The sequence below is a fragment of the Amphibalanus amphitrite genome, unplaced genomic scaffold (genome assembly GCF_019059575.1).
Source record: "Amphibalanus amphitrite isolate SeventyFive unplaced genomic scaffold, NRLGWU_Aamphi_draft 001253F_arrow, whole genome shotgun sequence".
Lineage (NCBI taxonomy): Eukaryota > Metazoa > Arthropoda > Thecostraca > Balanomorpha > Balanidae > Amphibalanus > Amphibalanus amphitrite.
The window spans coordinates 58,687-78,058 of NW_024882746.1; the positions used below are offsets into that span (position 1 = coordinate 58,687).

General features: G+C 47.0%; 1 protein-coding gene across 5 annotated transcripts in view; it reads left to right on the forward strand.

The window, feature by feature from the left end:
- LOC122371528 (protein FAM13A-like) overlaps positions 1-19,372 on the forward strand; it is a 146,330-nt gene that overhangs the window by 22,971 nt on the left and 103,987 nt on the right. For 2 of the 5 annotated variants that reach the window (XM_043347909.1, XM_043347910.1), the window contains exons 1-3: positions 16,527-16,862; positions 17,619-17,763; positions 18,242-18,348. In XM_043347909.1, coding sequence (XP_043203844.1) covers positions 16,839-16,862; positions 17,619-17,763; positions 18,242-18,348 — 276 coding nt within the window. In that variant the 5' untranslated portion in view covers positions 16,527-16,838. Of the gene's footprint in view, positions 1-7,787; positions 8,056-11,532; positions 12,699-15,896; positions 15,979-16,526; positions 16,863-17,618; positions 17,764-18,241; positions 18,349-19,372 lie in introns of those variants that run through there. The other 3 variants (XM_043347906.1, XM_043347908.1, XM_043347907.1) reach the window with 3 other exon arrangements.

Consider the following 19,372-nt stretch of genomic DNA (forward strand, 5'->3'; position numbering starts at 1 on the left):
CTTGGAGCGGCACCGCTGCTCCCGAGGGAGCGCACCCCGTAGCCGGGTGGCGGGTGCAGTGAGTGCCTTGGGGCTGGGTGGCCTGTCCTTTGGACGGGCTCAGCCCCGGCGACTCACTAGGATGCCTGCCCAGACCAATGTCTCCCCCTATATCCTATCATCCTCCCGGCTCTGAAATGGTCTTGTCAGACCGAAAGGGCCTAACCCAACAAAACAAACAAACTGGAACCCTCCACAGTCCACAGTCCACAGACCACAGGTCAGGCACGTAGCCAGAATTTTGCTGAGGGAGAGGCCACACGTCGCGGTCTAGTGTCGTACCTACTCCCTCCAAAAAGGAAAACTTCTCGGATTTGGCCCACTATAGGTATTTGGGGGTGTTTGCGCACCAATTATATTCATTTTTATTTCTTATTTTATTTCATTTTATTTTCTTTTTTTATTTTATTTTTTTATTTTATTTTATTTTATTTTATTTTATTTTATTTTATTTTATTTTTCGCCGTCATGGGGGGGGGGGGCATGGCCCCGTGGCCCCCTTGGCTACGTCCCTGCTACAGGCTGCTATTATGGGTCCAACATGGCAAGACATTGGGAACACAAGCCAACACACATTTGCATACTCACAATATGACATACGAGTAGACACGTACAGGAGTTATTACGCCTGTTCTCATGAGATCGTCGTGTCTTATTATCATAAGACACGACGGCCTCAGCCCCGGCAACGTACCAGGGTTGCCACCCAGACTAATGCCTCCCTTTATCTTTATCATCATTCCCGTCTCTACTTAGTTCTTTGATCTTTCCAAACACTATCATAGATGTAATATTATAAGCCAGGCATTTTGTTGAGTTCATGTGTCTTAATAGGAAATCATGACTGAAGCATCTGAATCAGGATCCCAATGAGCTCCTGCAGCCGTCTGTGTTCTTATGGATGATATCCACCAGTATAACGCCTTTTGGGGCGACTAACGGAGCGAGCGAGAGGGTGAGCCTTGCACGTGCGAAATTTCGAGGGGGTACCTCCAACTGACTTGTGCACGGCACCCTACTAACCGGTCTCTAGCGATGTGCCAAATTTGAGCACAATCGGCCCAGCCGTTCTCGAGATCTGGAAGCGGCACCCTGCACGTGCGCACGTGCAAAATGGGTCCCAACTGACTTGTGCACGGCACCCTACTAACCGGTCCCTAACCGTGTACCAAATTTGAGCGCCATCGGTCCAGCCGTTCTCGAGATCTGGAATCGACCCCTGCACGTGCGCACGTGCAGCAGCACCCCAACTCTGGCACATGGATATGCAGTGCCTAGTGGGTGCCTACCTACATGCCAACTTTCAGCGCAATCGGCCAAGTAGTTACCGAGATATTGCAACAATTACAAAAGTGACACCTCTTCGTTTTGCACGTGGCACGTGCACGTGCATAAGGGGTCATCCACATGCATCGGGAATAGTCCAATACTTGGTAGAAGGAATGATGCTACCCTACAAAAATTACCGCATGTAAATCGGTCAAGTGGTTGCTGAGATATAAGCGTCGCAGAATCGTGACCACGGCCGGCCGGCCGGCCGGCGCACACTGGTCGGAAACGCTCCAGCGAGAGGCCAGCGGCCTTTCCGCAAAAGTTTTTTGCTTGTTATTCCACAACTAGTGAAGCAAACTTCATAAAACTTTGCATACCTTCTCTGTCATATGTAAGCTATCATTTGGATGTCAAGCACTAAATATATAACGTCAATCTGTTAAGTTATGACGTCATAATTGAGTATAATACAGGATCTAGCACCACTTTAAGTCAACAAGGGAAATTGGGAGCTGCTATTCGAGCACCGGGAATGGTTTCATGCACTCCTTGCAAGGTCCAGTGCTTCACTTAAACATTGTTGACTTTGCGTGACGTCATTTATGACGTCACTAAGGCCATATAAGTTTTTCGTCAATAACTCCTGATCAGATGGAGCTAGAGAGTCGGGAAAGCCGCCATTGGACTCAGGAAGACCTGCCAAATCGAATGAATGCGATATGACCTCCTTCAACCATTTTCGTGACCTGAGGGGCTCCGACCCGACCTGACCTTGACCCGAGGTTAACACCTTAAGTTGACTTCACCCGAACACCAAGTATAGCATTCAACGCGCCTGAGCTAGACAAACACGATGATGCCAAAATCGCGGCAGTGCGACCATTTCTGGCAAAGTAATTAACCTAAAACCGAGCCCGTGCCTTGTGGCACTTACCTGACCTAAGAGGTCACTGGCTGACCTAAGACCTTAAAATCGGGTAGTACCTAATTGTTGCGTCTTATAACGGCACACAAGCTCGTTTTTTTCGCAAGGCTCTAGCTCATTTAGAGGCGAAACGGCGAGGGAGTTGTACCAACCCTCCCCGGTCAATATAAAAAACCAATCGGTCCGGCCAGGGTTAAATACCGGAATTGTGATCTAATGTAAAAAGACGGCCCAAGGTAACCCGACGTCAGTGACAGGTGTCCTATATTTGCAGCGTCTTATATTCACGAAGGTTTTAATTTCCACTTTCTTCAGCCGAGTGATGGTTGTCAATAGGGGCATTCCACGATAGATCGTACCAGGCCCGTCACCCTCATCTCTCAGATTTTAATGAAAATCGGTCCTAGGGGTAAACATAGGCCCCAAAGACGCCTGGCAAAATATCAGACTTCTCAGATCAAAACTTTTTGAGTTATATTGCATTACATTTTTTTAACTTCGGTATGTAACGGTGAGTTTGATGGCTTATAACTCAAAAACGGGTTAAGCAACCAACAAAAAGTAAACAACACTAAGCTTGCGATGAATCAAAAATTAATATTACTATTTAAAAATTCCAAAGAAAAAATTTCATTGTTGAGCAAAAACCTTAATCTTTTTTCATTTGTCTCTAATGATTTTTGGAACCAAAATTTTTCACATTTTTATTTTTTCAAAATAAACTTCATGTCATTGCAAATCGACATGCAAAAAATTAGAAAGGTGTTCTTTCTATAAGTTCCTCATTTTCCCGCAAACAAAATGGGTTTCGGAGGGGTTGATACGACCCCAGCACGCCGTTTCGCTTCTAATAGAGCTAGAGCCTCGCGGAAAAAACGAGCGTGTGTGCCGTTACAAGTCGCAGCGATTGGTACCCGATTTTAAGGTCTCAGGTTAACCGGTAGCGTCTGAGGTCAGGTCACGTGACTGAAGTTACGGGTTCGGTTTTTAGTAAATAACTTTGCAAAAAATAGCCGCAGAGCCGCGATTTTGGCATCATTGTGTTCGCCTAGATCAGGTGCATCGAATGGTATACTTTTTGCTAGGGTGAGGTCAACTTAAGTAGTTGACCTCGGGTCAAGGTCAGGTCAGAGCCCCTCAGGTCACGAAGCTGGGCAAAGGATGTCATATGGCATATCATTCGATTCGGAAGGTCTTCCCGAGTCCATTGGTGGCTTTCCCGACTCTCTAGCTCCATTTGATCGGGAGTTATTGACGAAAAACTCGTACGACCCTAGTGACGTCATAAATGACGTCACGCAAGGTTAACAATGCAAAAGTAAAGCATTGGACTTTGCGAGGAGTGCATGAAATCACGATACCATGTACGTGGGATAGTTTTAGATCATTTTCGGCGCCAAAATAACAGTTTTTATATTATCCCATTGATTTGTAACAGTGATGTCACGTGACTGACCTGACCTCGTGTAACCTTGAAAAATTCCCAGATATACAAGTTGTGAGACCTCTGGAGGACACCATGTATGCGTCCTGTAACTTTTATCTCGGACAGCTATGGTCATTGGCGTCCAAAACAATGTCAGAACCAAACAGCCTTTTTCACCCTCGCGCTTATAGGAAAGAGGGTTGGATGAACCCTCTTTTCACTTTTTTTCAGATGACTCAGACTTAAATTGAACTTTCAGTAACCCGTGATGTCACTAGGCAGCTTTACCACGCCATTTGTAAGCTCCCCTCCCGAAATCACTATTCTAAACCGTTATCGTGACGTAAAATAAATACATTTATAGAAAGAACACCTTCCTAATTTTTTGCTTACTTCTTAACAATGAGCCAAATATTTTTTTAAAGAAATAAAAATTCAAAAAAATTTGGTCCCAAAGTCCAAAAAATACAAATGAAAGAAAACTCGATATGTCATATATCAAAAATAGCGTATTTTTCGAAATTTCAAAAATACATATTAATCTCTGTTTCATTGCAAGTTCAATGTTATATAACATTTGGCATTTGAATAATCCGTCTTAGAGTTACAGCCCGCCAAACTTAGCGCTGCAAAGCAAGATCCAAAAAATGTTATACACCATAACTCAAAAAACACTTATCTGATAAGCCTGAAATTGTTACAGGTGGATTCAGAGCCCCTGATTACCCCTGAGACCAATTCTCATCAAATTCCGAGAGATGAGGGTGTCAAATTGGAAAAAAGTGGTACGATCTATCGTGGAATGCCCCAATAGCAAGGCTCTCTAAATGCAAGCCGTAATCGCCACGCAATATGTGGAAGGCTTTTGATGTCAATACATACATAAATGCATACATAAAACGCGCTTTTCACAAAATTCATAAACTCAAGCGCATCTGTTTTTAATGATCAGTCAACTACGCATGGATGCGTGCAGGCCACACAGGTCAGCGTAAGCCGGGCGCGGCGGCCGAGCCGAAACTGGGGCGGGGCGGGCGGTAGTTGGGTAGGAAGAGCGGCTCCTGCAAATTTTGCGCAAATATGCGCAGTTAGCTTTTATGTTGCCCTGGTGTAAATTTAAATCCTGCTTCATCTCACAAAAAATCAGAGTGGAACTAGATGGGACTACCTGTTGTTTCCTTACCTAAACTTTGCAGTTATATTCCAGAATCACTGTAGGAGAGCCTTCATAAAAAAGCTACAGTAAATCTTAGTTAGGGAAAAAGCATACCAAAAATTTTGCACTGACCAGTCGGCAACTTCATAACGAACATTTTGATGCATAATATGTGGGATTTCAATTTGGTGTCTATCAGCAATAAGACTGAATATCCGGCTCAAGAAACCACTTGCTCCGCGTCAGTTTCCGAGTTCTGGGATACCCCATCTTCGGGGGCTGATTACAGTTATTTTTGGCCACCCGGATTAGTTTTTTTTTGGCCTAAGTATAATAATTTGATCAATTTCAAATCGATCTATATAAAAAATAATCCAAAACTCCGGAATCGCCCGTGGCCTCTCGTGAGGGCGTTTCCGACCAGTGTGCGGCGGGCCGCTCATACTCAGAAATTTCCGTTATTCTACGTAAGACTCCGCTCGCTTCGCTCGCTCCGTAATGAGTATTGCGATTCGAACGCAGCGTGCATTGATCAGATTGAGAAAAATTGATTATTGCGGGTAAAGAAAAGAATGGAACTTGTCGTGTTCCTTATCCGATCTTTTCATTCGTTGACGGTAGATTATTGCTTTAATGGGCATGTCGACTGTCCAGGTCATCCGGTTTGTGATAGCTACACTACAATGGTAATAAATTAGATCTCTTGGGGCGCATCAGCTTACGAGACTATGCAACTATTTTATATTGTTTTCTAGCAAGCTATCATTATGAAGATCATTGTTTTCCATCATGAACGCTGCAACCTGACCAATAGAGGCTTCTATGACTACTGAATACTGATGGCTGATGCACTGTTCCTTGTTTATCACATGCAGAACAACAGAATATCACTATCACCTCTATCGCCTTTCCGCGGGCACCACCGGTGGACCCGGTATGTTTTAGGGCCTTAGGTTGACCCACTCCCCCGGGCCCAACGGCTTGTTGCCAGGTGATCATTTGCACGTTGCCACAAGACCTTGAGCGGTCCGACAGTGACCTAGGGGAGGAGGTCGTTCGGTAGTTGCTATGGCAATATGTCGTGGGTGGAGGCATTGTAGCATGCTGTGCCCAAGGCAGCTCCTTGAAGTATATAAATACTGAGAACACCGGTGTGCTTGAAGAATGGATTCCAACGGTAATGTATCGATGGAATGGTAGGATAATGATAGATATTTTATCCATCAATCCAAATAGATGATAATTCCAAATGGATCACTCACACGCTATTTCTGGGCAGTTGCTTCTAATTTTTTTATGTGTGCTCCGCGTTAAGTTTATCCTCGCGGGCCCGGGGTTGGGGGGGGGGCGTTTTTGCCCACCCCTCTGGCGAATATTGGCGATAGCTCCCGAACGATTAGGTATAGGAAAGCGAAACATTCAATACCTTTTCCCCCATCAATTTGACATCTTCTGAGCTAAAAGTTTTTAACAGCTCCTTTGATCACGTCACAGGGTCGATTTTTTATAGATTTTCACAGCACAGCACAGCACAGCACAGCACAGCAAACTTCGGCGCCAGAGACGTGAACTCCAAACAGGTGCCAAAAATATAGTTTTAAAGATAAAGGCAAATTACGAGCATGGTTGTGTAGTGTTTGACCTAGGAATATTACAAGGAATAGTTTTGATGATCTGAGTTCAGAGGTCAGGTCAGCGACCCCAAGCTGGGGTTTTATCGCAAATAACTCATCTACAAAAATGGTCCTGTCCTGGAGCTACAACGGCGCGGTGGTACTATCGCATTCTTCTTGTCAAGCCGCGTCGAATGATATGTATTTTGTTTGGAAAAGGCCAAGTTTTATGTTCACCTCATGTAACCTCGAATGACCTTTGGTTGACCTTGACACATGAAAGGTCATGTAAGATAGACTCGTAGCTGCTGATCACAAATTTTGCATCCATTTTGCTCTAACCATTCATTTAGAGCCTCAGGATGGCAGAAATGTGTTGATTGTTATGTCCGACTTGAATCAGTGAAATAGCCTCTAACAAGGATACTCTTCCGTGACTTTGACCTTGGAGCAGCCTTGTATCGTAAGGTAAACCAAAAGTAGGGACCTGGCAAGCTTCAAAACATTTCAAAACATCTTGAAATTTACTATATAAGATATACGAAAAAGTGAAAAGTTTGAGGTCAATTTTGAGCGTGAGCTGGACTTTGACCTTGAATGTTGGGCACGTCATTAGAATCCTCAGATTCTCTTCTTTTGTTTAACACCCATTTTTGCCGTTTTATGCATCCCTCCGTCCTCTGAAAGACTTGCTTTGATATCACTACACATATGCTGTTTTTTGCCTTTGACCTTTATCTCTGACCTTGAAAATCGACCTGAGGTCGACAATTATGTGTGCTTTACAATCGCCTCGTAAAGACCTTTCGGTTGGTACCACTTTTATCTTCGTAGCTCCCTTCTTATGGAGTTAGACGGTGGGGGGGGGGGGGGACGCCGCCCCCTGAGCTGCGGTGTTGGGGATTACCCCCGGGCCCGGCCGAAGTGTCGATGTTTTTGGAGGACGGGAATTGGGAAGCTTGAATGAACGAAGCGTAAGAGGGTAACTCCTTAGCTTATTAGCTACGAACCAATTGAAAGCGCCTTTGCTACCATACATCAGACGACCGACGCGATGGCTGTCAGCACACCTCTCCCGTCCCAACCCATGACAACAAACTCACATCGGCCAATTGTTTTACCTCCTTGGACTGCCACCAACATTGAGCGCCTTCTCCCATGGGAGCCGACCCGAGTCGTCCGACTCTGAGACGGCTGGGGACTGCCGCCCAGCTGCGCTAAGCACCAAGCGGCCCCGAGCTGCGCCCCGCGCTGCGCAAAGCTCGCCCCGAGCTTCGCCCGAGCTGCGCGCCGCGCTGCGCAGAGCTGCGGGGCGGCGCGAGCAGCCAACTCCGTCGGCGGCGGCGCGGCGGTGCCAGCCCGGGGCGGGGCGGGGCGGGCGGGGAGGAGGGAGGGCGACCTACACCGGCCAGTCGGCCGTCGGAGCGGGGCCGGGCGGGAGCTGCCGCCGCTCACCGCACCAGTCATCTCCGTCCCTCTGTCTGTCTCCCTCTCTTCCTCTCTCCTTCTGACCGCTCCGCCCGTGTAGTGGTCGCTGAGGGGAGTGGTGGGCGCGTGGTGCGGCGCGGCGGGTGCAAGGAGGCGCGCTACTGCGTTGTTGTGCTCTTATCGAACACCGGAAAGGGTAAGAGAGTGATAATTGTGCATGTTACATGTCGTGATAACTTTGGGGTTTTCCTGAGCCTGCCAGGAGTTGTTTATGCAAGTGTTTGGCGTGGAACTGTTGAGTGGTGCTGCTAATTTTTACTAGTCTTCCTTCCCGCTGTTCGTAATGGCGAATCCACGGGATGGGCGGGGCATATTGGAGTAACCTGTCTCTCCCCATGGTGCTTGATGCTGCGAAAACGTGCTCTCCTCTGCATAGAACGATGGATGTCTCCTGTAATGGAGGAATGCTGATTTTGAATGACGCATTAGGTATGGAATGATACAAAGGCAAACTATGACTGGTGAAACGTTTTTGGAGCGGTGCCTCTCAGTTCTCCCGCTGCTTCCGATGGTCTCTTCGGATATTTGCACGTGCACTCGGGGTCATTCGAGTTCCGACACGTGATCCTGAAGTCGCAATGGCTCTCATAAGCAGGACCATGAGCTTCAATGCCTTCTAATTTCGAATTTGCATATCCCTCCAACATCAGCTAATGTTATTCTGTGTCGTGTCTGTGTGCGAAGACTCTCGACAGTGATAAATGCATGTGACAACACTATCTTCAGCGTACTCAGCGCCGCATGGGACATTTCTGGTGCATTTATAACACCGGAGCTTGCAGTTCAAACAGCGATGGTTGTCATATCAACCTTCGGAGATTGTGAGAATGTGAGATTCTCCATCATCTTAAGAAGTTTGTAAAGCATCTCCTCCTGGGATCAAATGTGAAAGGAGACCTTTCACGTTCATTAGCCACTACGTGGAAGAATTCTAATAAACGCTTATGGCTTATGGCTATGGCATCAAAGTTCTTGACCTATTTAAGACTCGGTTTCGTTTATATTCGCCATCCTAAAACTATCTACCGGCGGGCGAATTAGTTTCTTCCTGTCCAGTGTCCATCTGACCCACTGTTAAACCCAGCCATCCGGCTCTGCAGCTCCCGGCACCATTATTTCAGCCATATATCTGCCGGTGGCGGAAGTCCATTGCCGTTTGTGAGGCGCCCCTGTCAGCCCTGGATAACTATTAACTATAGCGTGGTCACGTGTCTTTTATGACCACCTTACAGTGGAGGCGTCACCCGCAGCCTTGTTTGTCACGTGACTGGCCATTTTTCAGTGGAGGTGTCTCCGGCAGGCCGGGATAACAGACTATGGTGGATCACGTGCCTCTTCTCGCTGTTCTCCTGTGGAGATGTCTCCGACAGCCCTGGATAGCCATAGCTGGGTCACGTGTCTCTTATACTGACCCTGTCACGAAGCGCTGGCCAAGTATATCGTTGTCACGTGACCAGTATCTTGTTGATCAATTGTCGGCGATGCATCAGTACCTGGGTGATTTGTATAGGGATGATGTAAGTCGTAGGCTAGACACACAGGGTGCCTATGGAAGATGAAGACCGTCACAGTTCACATGCATTGGGAATCTGGGCTTATTATGTGATATTTTACGGTGTGTAGTGGGTTTCGTTTTGGAAGGAACCAACATATCACCCACATCCTTCTCATTTCGCCGACGTAACGCTTCCTTCCCTCCACTCCCATATCCTCTATCCTCACCGACAGAGAAGTGTTTGCCCCTCATTTACTTACCAATCAGTCCCCAAAGCCCCTCAGGAAGCTGCAATGTGTCTTACTCATTTCATCCTTCCCGGCGTCCTTCATCTCCCCATGTAGACCCAGAAGAAGCGGGCAAACTGATCTGAATGCCAGGGGACGTTTGGGGGAGATCATTGTCTTCGTGAGCAGACTTCCTGCTTTGCCCACGCTTGTGGAGCACGTTACGATGGCGTGCCGCTCTCAAGGGTGTGGTTGGGTTGGATGGTTGTAGGACGCTTCGTAACGATCTCGCCTCGTGGGACTCGTGGTGGCTCTAACTCTTGCCGAGTATGCGATTGTTCTGAAGCTTAGAAGCTGTTCGTGCTCGCTTGGTATTCGTCATTCGGGATGGTTCTAGAACCCTGCTGAACTCTCGGGATCGACTGCCCCGGAAATTTCTGTGGCTATGGCGTATCTGAACTGTGTCGTCATCAGAGCACCCAGATGACTGAGGCGCGAGTTAAGGCGCGAGTCTTATCAAATGTGGGGCTGCCGGCCGGCGGATGCGTCACCAAGGGTCACATCACGTGCTTCTGACACCGGACTCCTCAGGATGCCGGGGGGCTCGGTACGGGAGCTTCCAGACGGAGCCCCAGGGGCGGGGGGAGTTTGGGTCAGGTGACCGAGGGAGGGGGATTTGGGTCGATTGGCCGCGGGAATCGGCGAAGAGGGAAGGGAAGACTGGTTAGTTGTGTCAGTCAGCGGCGAAGGTGATTAGATGGTGGGTCTATAACGAAACTATTCAAAAGTTAGGAAAACAAAAACTTAGGGACTAAATGGTATGAGTAGTTCGAGATCGTTGATGTTGCGATCTCCCCCGCCGAAATGTTTAACAAAGCTACACTTGCCAGTTGTAGTCATGTGATTATTCTCTAGGGCACTGGTGGATCCGAGGGATTTCATCAAAGACGGCTAAGTACCTATGCCTAATGGAATCAGTCTTGTTGAGCTAATTCTGAACTAGTTATCAGTGCCAGAAATGCAGAATTAGCGAGAATCTCGTCTCACTGAAGATCTCCTTGATGTAGTTTCCGCTAATTTATTTAGAATCCTCTGTGAAGGACTTCCCAAGAATCCCTTTCATCCCACTGAAGATCAACTTGGTGCAGCTTTCGGCAATCGATTTAGGCTCTCGAAAGACTCCAAGAATCCCTCTCGGCTAATTACGAACTCACTGGGCGCAGCAAGACCGCCAGCTCTGACCACCTCTCATTGTGGCGGTTGGTCGGTGGAACGCTCAATTGGTTCCATTGTCGAGACCGGCGCCAGGACCAATCAGTGGCGGTCGTTGATAAGAGCGCTGCCTCCGGCCATTGATCCGGTCCTCTGTGGTATTAGGTGGAAGCTCTCGGCAGAGCACCGGTTGACCAACTATCCGGGAGCGGGTCAATAGCAAACTCCGTTCTAGAATGCTGCTACGAAAAAGATCTTGGTCGGCATTGCTTTTTAACTTTACCTAAACCTTACCTTAAGCAGTTGATGTTTTTGATAACTAGATAACGTTTCCTGTTTTTTTTTTTTTTTGTATCTTCATTGGTTCTAATTGGCGTCTGAATTATTAGCTTAACCTCACTGTGGCAAGCTAGTGCAACCACACCTCTGACCTCCCCCTTCGCGGTATGGCTTTTCTTCCTCCTTCGGCATATGCCCCTCATATCTAGCCTTTTCTGCTGCCCTTCTTACTCCACATCCTCATGTGCTAACGCCTCGCCTTTCCAGGTGGAGATGTGGGGTGCGGATGAGTGCGTACCCCCACTTGCGGATCTTCACTTGCGGATCCCCTGTGGATCCTCCACGTGATTATCCCCTTCTCACCGACATGGCCCACGCTGACCTCCCCCTCTCCCGACAGGGTTTCGTCTTCGCCCCTCGGATGTCGGGCCGCGACAGGCTCTCAGCCCAATGTTGACATGGCAGATCATCTCCACGAGGTCCCTGAAGCAGCCATAGTCTATCTGTGAACGTCAACCATGTACCGCCAGCGTGACTTCAATCCGCGCACCCAGCGCCCGGCACCTTCGTAAACGCAAAAGCGCTAGTTTCGGGGACGCTACGTGCTTCAGTGCTGTCTGCGAGACTTTGTCGTGGTTGAACTGGGGACGTGGTGTCGTGGTTGACGTAAGAAGGACCTGACTTGGTGAGGAATTTGGATCGTGACACAAACTAAGTCGGTTTTGGACAACCGTTTGCCCAATGAACGGTCATTGCTGTTGACCCGTATTTGTATTTTAACTGTGGCGTATTTATGGCTAAGTGACAGCTGAATTTTGACGTACGTTGGTGTACCTTAAGCTAAGAGCGGATTAAGTTAAGCGCAGTAAGCTGGACCTGATATAACTCAACCGCGCACTGCGCTCGCGAGAATCCTTTTGTTTGTGCCCTGTCAGTACCTGTCTAGCGGCTAGTGTTAGCTTGCCTCCAGATCAAAGCAAGGCCAGTGCAAGCCAGTACCAAGCCTGGCGGATAAGTTCAGTGCTTAAACTGCTTGGCCAAGACCTGGTCAGTACCTGAAAGAGCTCAGGACTCTATCGATGTCCCGCGATTGTGGGCGTCTTGCTAAGTGCTCAAGACGAAGTGCTTAATTAGGAGTTAGGACATCCTGACCAGCAAGTTACCGCGACTCACCTTTCATCTGGTTTCGTTGTGGAAAAAGCTGTGACGGTTTGATGTTGGCAAAGTGACGGTGGCCGCGGCCGCCCTGTGACGACTTTCGTTACGGCTTCCGTGACGAAGCCGGCTATAGACGCTCTGCGTTGGAACTGGGGGCATTGTGGACAGAACAGTGGTGGGCCCCATAAGCGTAAGACCGAAACCACCTTCTCACTGAGAAGGTAACTGAAGTCCTCATCAGTGAGGATACGAGAAGGACGCCGAAACTTCTCGGAAGCGCGAAGAGACTTCTTCAGGAAGCTAATCGAGAGTCGAAGAGGAGGACAGGACCTTGCAGAAGCGAAGACGCTTTCTGGAGGTCGAATAATCTACGAGATCACACACAGTGAGCCGACCGATACATCAAAGGTGAGTGGACATGGGGTGTTTGGGAACGAGCTGCTGGGAGTTTTAGTTTAATAGGACTTTTGATGTTACTATTGTTTCTGTTTGAAGTTGTATTACCAGTTCAGCGCGTTGCTTTTTGGCTCATTTCCATCATTTTGGTGAATCATTAGTGAGGTAAATTTAGAAAGGAGCTACATTTTTGTGGATTACTTGTTACAATTCCCTGACTGCGCATTTGGAATCGCAATTTGTTGAGTTTGATTCTTCCTACAATGCTGCTAGGCATTGTGTTGCAGTTTGACTTATTCGTTTCCAATATAGGTAGCTTTTACGCTCGTATTCGTCCAATCGCTATGCATTTTCTTAAAAAAACATCTCATACAATGTTACCGCCTCATGTAAAACTTAACTAACACATGGACCAAGCGGTTGCCAGCAAGGCCAAGTTATAAGTTTTTTTTTGTGGCATGCCTCCACCCATGAATTTTATGTGACCTTCGGGACAAGATGATATCAGGAAAATAACAGACGTTTAGCAATATCTGCGGAAGAAAATCAGCGTTCAAGCTAGAAATGGTATGGTGCTCTGGTCCCGATCACCTATCTTCAGACTGACGAGAAAATTGCAGTTCGGTTCAAATGCGAAGGTTCCAAGTCGTTTGACAGTTGACCTGTTAGATCGGCACGTTATTTCAGCATTAATTCGATAAGAAGGCTGAAGCGACCCATTTTAAGGCAGGACACGTTTTAATATAGTTGAACATCCCTCATCGGGGCCCATACGCCTGCTTTGTTGATGAATGTCTGCGAGGAATTTGGGAAATATTTCGTTTATTGTCATACCGATGGGTTTTCATATTCCCTTGCAATTTTCTGGAAAAGCTATTATCGCGGAATTGCGTGCAATGATTGAAGGCATGTGCCTGAAGGAATTCGGTATTGCATTCTAACCTCCTCATTTCAAGATCGGATGCAATTGCATTGATGTAGTGCGATGTTTATGTTTTATACTCATTCCACGCGGTACTACGCTGTACGCATCGGACATATCGCGGTCTACCGCTCAGCCACTTAACATACCATTCCGTCCCAGCTCTACAGCCTAAGGAACACTTGGCTATATCCCTCTTCCTCCCCTCCCCTCTGCTCTCTTCCCTGAAGGCTACACAAACCTTCAATCAGGACCGTCCAATTGTCTAGTCTCCAAGTTTCTACTCTCGCTTAGTGATGTGGGGTTGATCCCCCCTCCCCCTCCCCCTCACTGCTTGAGCCTGAGCGGTTGGACTTCGCTGTAGGTTGCCCGTTTCGGGCCCCGGGGGGCCCAGAGAAATTGCGTCGCATCGTGGTGGGTAGGGGGTGGGGATGGGGTGGGGCGAGGGGCATCCGACCTTGCCGGGGGCGACTCATTGTCTGAGCGGGGATGGGGGGGGGGGCTCTGGAATGGCACTCCGGCTGGGGCATTGTACTTGAAGTGGGGGAGATTCCATACGACGGTCGAACAAACTTCATATAATTGGAATGGATGGAGTGTGAATATTTTGGATAATGTAGGTATTTTGGTAGTCATTATTTTTTTTTTGTTGAGGATATGGAGGACTAAAAGTGAAAAAAGCATTCGCTATGATTGAACAAAGGGCAGGACGAGAGAAATCATGATTTCAGGCATCACCATGCCAGCAGACGGTAGGCTATCGCTATCGTACCGATGAGGTAGCGGATTCATCTGGCTGAGTCTGTCTGCTCTAAAATGCCCTAGCTTCGTAGTTCCTGGTTTGGTTTTCATTAAAAACGTCTAACGAGGCACTGGCGCCCACTAATGTGCTTGGTTTTTAATTTTGGGCAATGCACTTGTCGAGGAACCTTGTATATTCGTGGACCCCTTCATGCTCAATTAATCTGATGTCTTGAAGAATTATGAAACCTAAATTCACCAAATTTAACATGACATCTGAATGCGACGCAATTTTCCTCCGTTCGTCCAGTGAAAACACGTAAGTGCCAGACACGTCAGCCTGGGACACTAATCTATCGATTCTGGCAGCGGCTCCAGCCATTATTGATTAGGACTGGCTGAGTCAGATCTGGTGATTTCTGACCCATCGTCGATCAGTCCTGACCAGAGGGTTGGACAAACTGTTGGAGCCGTGCCCTCACACGGTTAGCGGCGTCTTACTTCCCATGTGATGCGACACATATTCATCTCGATATGCTCGTGTCTCAATATGTTCTCGATATGTTCGATATGTTCATTTTCTGATTCGAATAAGTTATGTTTTGCGAGCGAATATTCAATAGTACGTAGCTTTTAAAGGGTTTACACAGACTAGGTAGTAGATACTAAAGATCTATTTCAAAAGCCAATTTTTTATGTAAAGTTTGTTATTTCTTTGAGTGTTTTGTTTTGATTTATTTGGTTATATATGCTCTTAATGGGTTTATTTTTGGCGCTGTGGCATCATCGTTCAGCATCGCGGTCATCGCAGCCCATTAAATGACTAATATCTTCAAAACTGCTAAAGTCAACCCGGGACAAATAGTATATTTGGAAATTAACCAAAATATACCAGGGCCAAACATAACGTCCCGGGACTATTGAATCTAAACATATGACCCCCACACGACCGCTAACCCGTGACCGTTCAGTGACCTTGAAAATAATCCCCCACGCTTCGCCCGCTGAACATCTCACTTCCATGGACGTCTTTTTCCATTATTCCCCTGATAGCTCACTGATGGATGGGCGTTGGGAGCGCCCGCGTGATGTGATAATCACCAATGAGCCGCTCAGAAGGCCCGTGGTGTGAACGGGCGGCGATAGACTCTGGCAGAAGGTGGAAAAGAGTAGTAAAGTAATCTTGGAAAAACCTTCTGTTTTATGGCCTCTGGTTATATTTTTTGGACGTGTGTTTGGGGGGGGGGGGCGAGGGAGTTGAATGAAAATGATGCATGTATTATTTCATACAGTTTCCCGCATTGTCTCTTGATTTATTTACATTTTACTATTATTTTGACAAAATAAATGTGAAAGCACCACGGCAAGATATTTTGCCTTAGTCATGAGGTTTATGCACCAGTAAAGAAATTGCTTTGTTTTCTACATTTCTTTAAAAATGATTTATGAACCTTACTGAATAAACTTCGTATTTGCACCGGTCACGTCCCTCTACATAGCGCATAATTCGCCATAACACCGCGTTACAGCCTAGTTTGTGCCTCCAGGTTTGGAGCAATGGGACATCAGGAGTCTCCCTTCTCACCGTTCGCCGAGGCACCTCCGTCTAGGAAGGAAACATCCAAAAAGGTGGGTTGTGGTAACTACAAGTACACACTAAACAGATGCTAATCTGAGGCGGTGTCCGTTGTGGCACGCACTTCCGCGTGGAGTTTTCGAGGAAGCCAAGGTCAAGGTGCTTTTGTTCAGGTCGTAACTGATCACAGCCCCGAGGGCATTTGGTGATCTTTCGACCGTATTTGATTTGCTACTCATTGGCAGTGTCTTATCATCTAAGCATGTTATGCTTTGAAGTTGTTGGAGCTTCATTTTCTATTTCTTTTTCTGTTTTTTTTTTCTTCAAACATTGGCTAACAAGCAACAAGCAAAACGAAGCAGCTCGCCGAAGCCACATGTGTGGTAAAGTGGCGCGCCACTTTAAAGCATTAGCCAGCTAAGAAATCCTCCTTTTATCGGACTTGTAAAGGCCTCTGGCGACCTCGCATGACTTCCTTTCGACTGCACGAAACGATGTTATTCATAGGAAATGGCCTGGTGTCAACCTGTGAGAGGCCTCTTCCGTATCGCGGGAGACGCCACCACTAGGTCACGTTCTTGGCTTAGTGCCAGTCAAGCCTGACATTCTATTAGTTTCCTTGAAATGATAAACGTCAAAGAACTCTCAGCATTTTGTTTCCGACGAATTTAGCGCAGATATAACGCATTAACGAACTATTCTGTTTTATTTATCGAATTTCTTCAAATTGACTAAATTCTGAGTCGCCAACTTCCTATATCTTCCTGAGAATTCTCGATCAGCATCCCTAATCACCCATCTAAAAACATAATCAAGTCGAAAAAACCTCAACCACGTACACATCCGAGCGCAATCGAAGACGACAACACGCTCCGCGAAGTTCCAAGCAGGTGCCCCAGTCTCCTGAGTCGCGATGCGGTCTCCTTGCTCGGTGAAGGTCAGTGCTACTTCCTGCTTATATCGCCAGCTGGCGACCTCGCCCTGGCCACCACCGCGTGAGAGAGCACAGCTGTTTGAAGAGCCGCCACGGGGTACCTATGGGTATGCTTGGAGCCCTGCCATGCTTGTCGATGTCGATAGGTGGATGAAAACAATATCGGTTTGTTGTGATCGAATGTTGGCACGCTAGATATTTTAACTGCAGTCATGTGCGCAGAAACCGCGGGGAGGTGTTTTTCACATTTTAGCTGAACCTTTCGCTAAGGTCCACGTTTTCAAGGGTCTTTTGAAGGCTGGAAACAGCGCTATGTAACACGACACATTTAGACAAACTCACACAATACATATAATCACTCCGCATTATCGCAGGACAGCATAACGATGTCTACTGATTTATCCACTGTCTTACGCGTCTAGGCAGTGTCCAAAATCACTCTAGAAATAGCTTCTGGTAACGATACCATACGGTGTTCGTAAGTGCCAGAAAATATTCTGTAAAATGACTGAGTTCCACTGTGGCGCTAAATGCCTCTTTGTGTCTGTTAGAGTGCGTCTATGAGGACTTACATCCCTGAGTGTCTTAATGAGTGCCCTATGAATGGCTACATATGACCTGTGTGCGTCCTTATACCTACGTACTCGTACCTCCTTGAGTGCCTTTCATATTGCTCCTATGAGTGCCTGCATGATGTGGCCTATGAGTGAGTCAGAGTGCCTCTATAAGATGACCGACATCCCCTCCACACTTCCACAGTCTGGCGCTCAATACAGCCGCGACAGTGTACCCGTAACGGGCGCCAAACGGGTGTACGGAGTGCCTCTGGAACAGCTGGTCATCGCCGGACACTCCGGAGTGCCCCGAGTGGTCGCCCGACTCTGCCACTTCATAGAGAGACATGGTGAGTGCTCACGGACGAAGGGAGTGTTGGGTTGGTATTTTAGTGGCGGAATGGGTGTCTTCACTGCTCAACAAGTCTTGTTTAAACTAAAGTTGGTGGTGTACTGCGATATTTTTATCAGTTTCTTTTTAATGGTATGTCTCAGCGCACCATTTACAAAACTGGAAACATGTCTCGGCATTAAATAAATGTTCATCGCAAATGTATTACACCACTATCATGGATACACTCCTTGTCGTAAAGTAAATAGACAAATAATAAATATTATTTATTCTACACCGAGCTCGATCACAAAATTGCTGTTCGCGTTGTTCCAGCCAGTTACGACCGCCGTTACGAGTCCCCGAGTCCCGCACGCTACAGGTCAAACCCACGCGGGCTCGCGAATGCTTCCTTACTAGCTCAAACCAACCCCTCGAGAGACCCATTCGGGGCCTGCTTCGACCGCAATCTGACTTCGTTGTGTATTTGTCTGCAGGAATGCAGACGGATGGGCTATTCAGGACACCGGGAAACCAGCGTTCGATTGCCAAAATCCGAGCGGATTTTGACATGTATGGAGACAGCAACCTGGAAAGATATAAGGTAATTGGAAAGATCATGGAGGGGATTGCTGGAAAGATCATAGAGGGGATATCGGAGTGAGCGCGTTTGTAAAAAAGCATACCTATCATGCTGATGTTTTAGTCCTTCTTAGATAAATGACATTTCTGCCTCTCATAAGTGACGTTGAGGAAGAAGCACTTGCGCAAATTTATTTTGGGTGTGGCATTGGGTCTATGCATTTTCGTCAGACTTCTCGCTTCGTGAGCTCTTAAATGCTCAGGATAGCGCCTAAACGCCAGCACTTGCTGCTTGTGTTATGCAGATGAAGTGGTTAAGTTTGGAAGCACTTTGGGATGTTCTCTGTGACTTTATTCTCCTGACGTCACAAAGATCCGTGTGGATTTTAGACAAGGATGACGCTGTTTCTGGAGTACCCGAGGGCTGCTAAAGTGTTCGGTGCAGTCCGGTATTGTTAGGGGTTGTGTCAGTTTGCGTGTACGTTCTTCGAACTGCGTAATTGAGATTCAGTTGATCACTCGTTTTTGTAACCAACGCAGCTTTTTATTGCAACTAACAACAAATGAGTTTTTCATAACCAAAGCTCAACAACAGCTATTTATTCCTCTATTTCATTCAAGACCCTTGGTAATAACTACTATGCTGTATTCGCTATTTCATTTATATTATATTCATGAGAACGTTTAAATCATCACTTCAATTTTCCAACGCTGTCACATTTCAGAGAGCAGGCTGAGACTGTGGATTTATGAGGTCATTCCGTCGACTACTTTTGGCTCTCCTGTCTCCACGGCCAAATGACACACCCACGTCACCATGGCTGTCGCCAAAACTGAGCCAAGAAATGTCACTTTATATTTGGTGTCGATTTATGTACGCTGATGGACTAGTAGGATGAGTGTTGCATGCTTTGTGGATTTACTTTCCAAAGATCTTTACCTTTCTCAGACTAATGGGTGACTTGACTATGACATGCCTTGAATGTGACTGACTCGAATATGACAGACTCGAATATGACAGACTCGAATATGACAGACTCGAATAT